Source organism: Panicum virgatum, chromosome 3N (assembly GCF_016808335.1).
Source record: "Panicum virgatum strain AP13 chromosome 3N, P.virgatum_v5, whole genome shotgun sequence".
In the NCBI taxonomy this organism is placed as follows: domain Eukaryota; kingdom Viridiplantae; phylum Streptophyta; class Magnoliopsida; order Poales; family Poaceae; genus Panicum; species Panicum virgatum.
This window is the reverse complement of record NC_053147.1, coordinates 67,079,402-67,087,940: the sequence shown is the minus strand read 5'-3', so window position 1 is coordinate 67,087,940 and position 8,539 is coordinate 67,079,402. Positions and strand designations below refer to the sequence as shown.

At 45.4% G+C, this 8,539-nt stretch overlaps 1 protein-coding gene across 1 annotated transcript; it reads right to left on the bottom strand.

The window, feature by feature from the left end:
- Window positions 1-5,061: 5,061 nt before the first annotated feature.
- LOC120666926 (suppressor protein SRP40-like) lies at window positions 5,062-8,032 on the bottom strand. Its single transcript, XM_039946916.1, has 7 exons — window positions 7,723-8,032; window positions 7,561-7,625; window positions 7,397-7,440; window positions 6,392-7,302; window positions 5,741-5,830; window positions 5,588-5,649; window positions 5,062-5,488 (listed from the first exon to the last, which is right to left on the bottom strand). Exons 1-7 carry the CDS (start codon window positions 7,990-7,992, stop codon window positions 5,383-5,385), a joined length of 1,548 nt encoding a protein of 515 aa, XP_039802850.1. The 5' UTR covers window positions 7,993-8,032; the 3' UTR covers window positions 5,062-5,382.
- Window positions 8,033-8,539: the final 507 nt, after the last annotated feature.

Sequence of the window (8,539 nt, the reverse complement as noted above, 5' to 3'; positions counted from 1 at the left end):
TACTACACATAGTTTATATCTAGGTACATAGCAAATCCTATGTATTTATATTTATGTATTTAAAAGCTAAAATGATCAATAATTTTGAACAGAGGGAAAAATCATTATGCCAAAGTGGAAAAATACTTTTTTATTTTATTTTATTGACCATCTGTTGATATAGGTGAAATATGATTATTCATACTATATTAAAATATAGATATGTATTATTATGCTATATATAACTCTAGGATAATTATTATTTAGCCTATTTGAAACCATGTCACAAGGCCGCGTGTTCTCTATGAGCATGTATGGAAGTGCTCCATTGCTTCTCACATCTAGAGCCCGCATCTTAATCATTATCCAGGGCAGAAAAGTGTGTCATAACATAGTTTTTTACAGGTGTCAATGTCATAATTTTATATATTAGTTTTACTTGATTGGTCCGGCCCCCTCTAAATTTGATTTCCGGCTCCGCCACTGGTTGGTAGTTGGTTTAGAGGAAGATATAAAGAATAGATGGTTGGTTTAGAGGAAGATATAAAGAATAGATGGATGCGGAGAAATTGGAAGTAGAGAAGTGAATTTTGATGATCAAAACAGAATATTCTTTTTAGAGGAAAGATATAGAGTAATATGAGTGCAGATAACCTAATGCTAGTACTAACAAATGTTAGATGTGATCATGACTTTTGGTGCAGCAGCAACGCAGGGGTAGGGTAGCTACCAGCTACTCTTCTTTCTTTGGCTTGCTTGTGTTTAGTTACAAAATTCAAAATTCCATTTTTTTTCCGGCACCTGCATGGAGACTTAAATCTAGACGAAATAAAAAACGCATTTCGACTGCTGTCTATAAATGGCGAGACGAATCTAATGAACCTAATTAGTCTATGTTTAGTACTTTAAATATAGAAAAATGTTTTTTCAAAAATTTTACGGAGCGCAAACCCGAAGCGAAAGGCCTGCAAAAGATGTACCAGCCCCCTCATTGTAGTACAGTACACATGTTGGAAACCCCACTCAATCTAGCTGCAGCGAGTGCAGCATCGTCCAGTGCTGCAGGGTTGCAGCAGCAAATGTGATGTGAGGTGGCGGTGCATACCCTTCTGAAATGTTGCAAACAGAACAGTCGTTTGCCAGGTTTGAATGGAATGGGTTCAATGGTTCATGCTGTAGCTGAAGAAGACACAAGAAAGAAAGGCTGTGTTTAGTTCTGTTGATTTTTTTTTTCAAATGAATCTTACTAATTTGAAGTACTAAATGAAGTCTATTTATAAAACTTTTTGCACAAATGGGTTGTAAATCGCGAGACGGATCTAATGATGCTAATTAATCAATGATTAATCAATAATTAGCAGATGGTTACTGTAGCATCACTGTTGCAAATCATGGATTAAGTAGGCTCATTAGATTCGTCTCGCGATTTACAGCCCATCCATGCAAAAAGTTTTGTAAATAGACTTCATTTAATACTCTATACATGTGTCGAAATATTTGATGTGACGGTTTTTTTTGTGTTTATCGGGTTTACGGGTCGGATCTAAACAGGGCCAAAGTTTGTGTCCATGACTCCGTATGCATGCAGGCAGGAGGCAGCAGGACAGCCAAGAGCTGAATGAAGAGCAAGACCCATGAATGTATACTGGTGGTAGACTAGCAGTGGCTGGCTGATAGCATGAGGAGCAGATGAGCAGTAGAAAGCTATTTGTAAAGGAGAATGAGGAATGTTGAGTATTCTATACTGTCTGTGATGAGTGAATTGTCAACCGTGCGGTATGATCGTTCGCTTGGTCCTTGGATTGCAGGTACACGGGCGTCGAGTGTCGACGGAGAGTTGCTGTGGAAGAGCTCGGGCCGGGCGGCAGCTGTGGCGTTCATTTCTGGATCGAGGGCGCAAGCGGCGACAGAAGGCGGGTTTCATGGTTTGTGCCACAAAACTAAGGAGACGGACGGCGGTTGAAGACGCCAAGTCGTGGAGGCACGGGCGTCAGTCTCGGGACTGACGGAGGCGACAGGCGTCGACGGCGTCTAGGGCCTCGCTGCGGGCGAGGAGGTGACGGGCGTCGGGCGGCGTCTAGGACCGTCAGAAGGCCGAGGTGTGAACGGCGTCTAGGGCCACGGCGTGGAGGCGGGAATCTTTCCGCGCGTGAAGTTTTGGCAGTTTTCTCAAAACCGGCCACTTACCCCGGGTTTCGCGGACCCTCCAAAACTGCAGACCGGAACTTCGTCGACGTGGCGGCATCGCAGCAAAGACTTCGAGTCGAAGAAAGAAATCCCGCCGTCGATTGAGTCTGTACAGCGGGCTGCTGCAGACCCGACTGGTCTGACCGGTCTCATGGACCGGTCTGGCCGCAGCAGCTGGGTATAAATACCCCCACTAGCCCGTGGCTGGGGGAGTCTATTGAGTCTTTTAGTATTCTCTTCGTTTTTTCCTTTTCCCTGCCCCTGCTCCAGGTTAGGGCCAAGAACTCCAACGCAAAAGAGGGTTAGGGTTTAGCTAATCTCTCAATTTTAGTGGGTAGGATGATGAGCGGATGGCTCTAGCTTTGTATAGGTGAATTCCTCTGAAATTTATGAATGAAATTTTGTTGAGATCATCTATGTGTGCTGAGTATTCGTTTTCCCCTTCCTTTCTTGCGTTTTGGGTTTGATTTCTTCTCTTTTGGGATGCTTCGTGTTTAGAGGAATCAAACCCTTGGATTCGTGTTTTGCCGAACTCTTTGTGACGATTCCTATGCATCTAGCCTAGTGCCAAACCCCTGGAATCGTGAGTTCTCACGAATTGGAATTTTTGTGTTCTTGAGAAAACCTCAATCCACTTTGATCTTCCCCCGAATTCTTAAGATCTTTTTATCTTTTGGGAGAGATCTCTTGTGGATATGTTCACGGGTCAGGTGTGAAGGTATCCTCCAAGTTTCGTTGGATTTAGACTTCATTTGTTCGAGATTTGTCATTTGGAGCTTTGGTTGCGGGCTGTCTGGGAGCGACCGGTCTGGAAATTCAAATTCTAGCTTGACCGGTTTGATCGGTCTGTGCTAGCGGTCAGACCGGTCTGACTCAGCAGAGCTGCTGTTTGGTGAGTTTTTCCGCATTGCTTCCGTTTCTCGTCCTAGGGTTTTTGCTTAGAGACTGCTAGTCCATAGCTACTCTCTCACCCTAGATTCGAGGGTTTGTAGTGATTTTTGGGATATAGACCGACGGATCGATTTCGAGAGAAATTTTGATCGGCTCCCATTCACCACCCTCTAGTCGCAAGTTTCGGTCCCTCAGAGAATGGATCAACCGTGGATTGTATGGATCTCTTGTGTGTCTTATATACAATTACAAAGCACACTTGGATCTAACTAACTCAGCTAGATTACAGGCGAACGCGGGAGCGTGGCGAGCGCAAGTCAAGTCGCGCGGGTGCGGGACGAGCGCGAGTCACACCACGGGCGTGGCGCAGAGAGCGCGCGCGGTGAGCGAGCGGCGTGCGCGCGCGAAGCGGACAGCACGCGCAGGCTGGTAGACGAGTTCCAACAGGTAGCTCTCTTTTTTCTTTTTCCTTTTATCAGTGTTAATTCTCAGTTGGGACTGGCGATAATAACATGGTTACTGCATGATGTACTTGCTGATTCAGAACCAGTTCCAAGGTAAACAGACGTCGACAGCAACCATCAGTCATTGTATAGAGACCAGGGGGGCAACAAACAAGTTTTCTTTTCCCTGCCAAAGAACAAGCCCTCTGACGATGCGAACACACTCACGGGCCAAGATGTGTGACTTGAAAACGTGACGCCGGCCCGGTCTTCCTCCGGTCACACCCGGCATCATGAGCTCTGCACTGAAGCGTGCCTCTCCTACAGTCCTCCTGCTTCACAGAAGGCATATGCTGATATGATCCATCCATCCATGGTGACTCGTGAACGTGGATCACACGAGGAGGAAAGGAGGAGATGAGAGCTGAGCAAACTAGAAAAAGGCCATCCAGATGCAAGGGCATGGCTACAGTGGACACAGCAAGTCAAGACATCAGACATAGACATGGGGATGTGTTGAGGTCCTCGTGTACTCCCTTCATCTCAAAATAAATACAATTTTAGGATCAAACACACAAATCAATGCTAGATGTAAAATTACCAAAATATCATTTGTCTTTTATGGTGAGTGAATAAGGTATTAGTTGTCTTTTTGTGAGAACCTTCAGAAAATGGTTTGTCTTTTGTGGTAGGTGAGTCAAAATTATATTTATTATAAAATAAATTTTAAAATTTAAAATTATATTTATTTTGAGACGGAGGAAGTATCCGCATAGGTTAGGCCATCATAGGTTGCTGCAGTGGCACACCTCCTCCGGCCTGGCTCTCGTCTGGCAGGATCTTGACGACCATAGTTGAGATAGAGTGCTGCAGTGCAGTACTAGGCCAGTAGCAGCTCACCAACAAGCTTTGACTTTGACCGGGATCCTTTGAATGGATGGACCAGATTCATCAAAAGTTCAAAGGGTAAAACCGATGATGATCCATGCTCATCATGACCGTTCATCATGAGGTCAGAGTAGCTCCAATCCAATAGCCTCATACAGTATGCTACGGTCGTCATGGCAGACAAACACTGCCACAAATATTTTCGCAAAAGTTTTTTATAAAAGCCTCTGCCGCTCCGCAGCGGGGGACCAGGTCCCGGCCGCCCGGCAGCGGGGTGGCCGGGGTATATTACTGTAAATTTCGAAAACGAAAATATATTTTTATAAAAAACAAAAATAAAAAAACCGCCACACTCTCCTACATGACGACCACGCACGATTCATCCTGGAATGGGCCAGTCGTGTCCTGTGTCGGCCTAGCAGCCTAGTACTAGCTGGGCCTACCCAGTGTAAGATGCAGTTGCAGCCCAAGGCCCGGTTAAACATGTCATCTCCAGTTCAGCACCAACTTGTTCAAGGAAGAAAAAAAGTTCACCACCAACTGCTGCGTGTGCGTCCTCTTTGTACGCTCACCACCTCAACTGCAGCGGCCATTTTAAGCAGAAAGAGAACACATTCTGGGCTCAAAGCGGGCTTGTGTGGCCAGATATGCCAACTTAGAGGCATTTCAAAAGGATCACGAAATCCAACGGGCGCTCAGTTAAGCTCATAAACCATATGCGTGTAGTAGCAACACTATGTCGCACCAGCAGTAGCAAAAATGATTGATACATCAGTGAGCCCAACCCAAAATTTCCATGCCTCAAACTTAGCAGGACGTCCATCATAACAAAACCGGCAACACTGCAACAATCATGTGCCCTCCGCTTTCACCACCGTAGCACCACCCCACCGCCAAACTTCTTCCAACCAGCAAGACGGATAGGTTATTGGCAAGAAAAATGGTTAACTGCTAAATGCAGTAGACTTCTCCCATCTTTGGTGAAGCTAAGCGATCACTCGTCATCCGAATTGTCAAACTTGATCGAGTGGGTTTGTAGGTCGATTTGCCCGCCCCTGTATGTTCCGCGCTTCTTCTTGGTCTTCTCATGCCGAAAGCCCCTGCAGCAAGACAGATAGAATAAACCCGGAATCAGAAAGGAACGTATTTTCCAATAAATGCTCACAAAAGGAAAATCAAAGGGAACAGGAAGTACCAACCTTCCTCTGACTTGACCAAGGATCTCTTGAGCCTTCGCACCATAACCAGTTTCTGCACCACTCTAAAAGATAGATAGGCCAGAAAAAGGTTAGCTGAGGCATGCTAAAATCTCTCAACACCTGAATACATGATCAACAAAAGCAGTAAAGCACCTTAGCCCAATAAGAGTTATCTTGAAATCTCTCATCTGCAAATTTGACATCCTCCAGCTTCACCCGTTGAAAAGCATTCACAGTTTTAGGCTGCAATAAATGAATAAAAAGAAATAATCAGAATTTCGACATTGGTCAGACTAATGAAACCTACTGAACTTGCTCGGAACAAAAAAGACTACTGCTGTTATCACACTAATTACAAAACAACCATATCAAATAGTCAATAGACCAAATAAGATCAATATCAGGAGCATTACAAGCTTGATCAGCAACTGCATCACTGGTGGAATTACCTACACAATTTATATACCCTAATAAATTACAAGAACAGTGTCTGTGGATCCAGTCTCAGGTATGGCTTCTCACATTAGCAAATGTAATGAATTTCTAAACATCCTCATGGTGAATTTACGCTGGCGGACATTACAACACCGACCAGTAATAATCACATATTATCGACACAACGACACATAGTTGAAGCACAATGCAAAAACACATTGCCAAGGAAGCTAGTAGAAAATAATGCATCAAGCATAAACGAGATCTAAAAATTATGGCTAACACCTCCGTAGGTCACTAAACTACAGGAAACGAAGCACAAACAGTAGCAAGCCATGAGGTAATCACAGAGAATTAGAAGGTGCATACCTCAGATGAATGTTTCTGCCTTTTACTTGGTTTTATGTTGCTGTCCTGGTTTGTTTTATCCTCAGCAAAGCCATTGGTTAGACTCTGGTTAGCAGTGTTATCTTCTTTAGCTGTTGAAGGGGGATTGCTTCCATCGACTTCTTCTAGTTTCCGTTTTTTGCCAGTAACAGCATTCTCATCTGACAGCTTTTCATTATCACCTTCTTCAATCTCCATTCCACTCTTGTTCTCATCCTCTGGTTTTGGGGCGGAATCTTTCCCTGCAACCTCTTTATCTTCCACCTGAACATTTTCTTCAGGGTTAGACTTCTTTCGCTTCTTTTTACTTTTTTTCTCATTATCAACCTTCACTATTTCCACCGCATCACTATTTCCCTTGGCCGCATCACCATCAGCAGGTACAGCTCCTGCATCAGTCTTTTCTGAAATCTCGGTGGCTGATTTGTCTTTCTTCTTCTTCTTTTTCTTTCCTACAGCACCATTGTTCTTGTCATCATCATCATTCTGACTTTTCAATTCTTCCTCTTTTGATTTATCACCATCCCCATTAAGTTTCTCAGCTTCCTCAAACTTGTTTTTTATTGCCAATTCCACCTTGTCCAGCCTAGCTTCAACATCATCGTCCATGTCATGCTTCTTGCTTTTCTTCTTCTTGCCATCAGGCTTCTTCTGATCATCATTCTTCACTGTTTCAGTTGCTTCAACGCTACCAGCATTCTCAGCTGAAGAATCATCTTTCTTCTTCTTCTTCTTCTGTTTCTTCGCTTTGGCCTCACCGTCCACATTTTCACTAGGTTTTTCCTGAGCAGAAGGCTCACTCACTTTGTTCTCGGATTCACCCGCCTCTGCAGCAGTTTTCTCCTTCTTCTTTTTCTTGCCACCGTCTTCCACTACACCATTAGTTGGTTTATCTGCACCAGCAAATTCAGGTCGGCACCAATTAAACATAAGCAAGCTGACAATCAATGTCCAGTAGCAACAGTGCATCATGACCAAATATGCTACCTTGCTCATCGCTTCCCACGGAAACAGCCACTGGAGCGAGATTGCTGCACGCGACCATCAAATTTCCATCAATTATCGATCGCATCACACCAAAAATGTATTACCATTCACCAACCGAAGCAATGTGACATGGAGAATAAACACTGGGTTGATGCTTAAAGTACCTCGAGTCCAAGAATTTGGCCACCAACTCCTCCAAGTTCACCGGCGACGCCCTCCAAGCACCTGCCTGGAACCAGCAATTCCCCCAATTCCGCGCCTCAGCAACAGTGCAACAAAACGCTACACCACAAGCGCACAGTGGAGAGAGTAATAATCACAGCTACCTCGAGGTCGGCCTCGGATTGGAGGGCGGCAAGCGTGCGCGGGAACCCGCCGGCCTCGAGGAAGGCGGCGACGGAGGTGACCACCGCGGCCCTCCCATCAGGGGCGGCGGCGGCGGCGGCTGTCTCCTTGGCCGCCGCCTTGCTCTTGGTCTTGCTCTTCTTCTCCTTCTTGCCCTCCTCCTTGGCCATGGCGGCGGCGGCGGCGGCGGCGCGGGGCTGAGAGGAGGTAGAGGCGACGGCGAGTGCGACTTGGCGCGGGACGAAGAGCATCGGGCGGCTAGGGTTTGGGCCGCCGCGGGGTTTATAGTCCTGGACGCTGGACCGAATGTCGCGGGGTCTTTGGCCTCTAGGAGGGGGGGTGCGTGCCTGGAAGCCAGCGGGGTTTGGTGGGGTCGGCTCAATGACATGTGGGCCATAAGAATGTGGGCCAGCGTGGTCAGTGGGTGTAATAGTGTGCGTCGGAGGAGTGTTGGCGGGCGGGCAGGAAGCTTCTAGAATGGGCTCGAAGGTTTTATCCGACAGTAGGGGCCCAGGTGATTTTTAAAAAAAAGTAGAGACCCAGGTTATTCAGTATTTTTTTCCTAGAACTAGTTTGTCACGTAATATAATAAGCTCAGTTAGTTCTCTTTAAAAACCAATCATAATGCATAGTTTAATTGCACACTTATCAAGATTGAGAATTTGATAAAGCCGAAAAAATATACTGGGATGAAACTTCTCTTTATGGAACTTTCTTTCCTCTCTCCTTATAATAACCACTATATCTTTGTGTATCTTTGTATTAAGAAGAAATAGTTGAAAGAGTTACAACACGAGA

Bases quoted from the DNA above. Each gene is read 5' to 3' on its own strand.
- LOC120666926 (XM_039946916.1), bottom strand. From the start codon at position 7,992: ATGCTCTTCGTCCCGCGCCAAGTCGCACTCGCCGTCGCCTCTACCTCC. The intron at 7,626-7,722 runs GTAGCTGTGATT...TGCTGGTTCCAG, and splicing joins AATCCGAGGCCGACCTCGAG to GCAGGTGCTTGGAGGGCGTC. The intron at 7,441-7,560 runs GTACTTTAAGCA...GGTCGCGTGCAG, and splicing joins GCCAAATTCTTGGACTCGAG to CAATCTCGCTCCAGTGGCTG.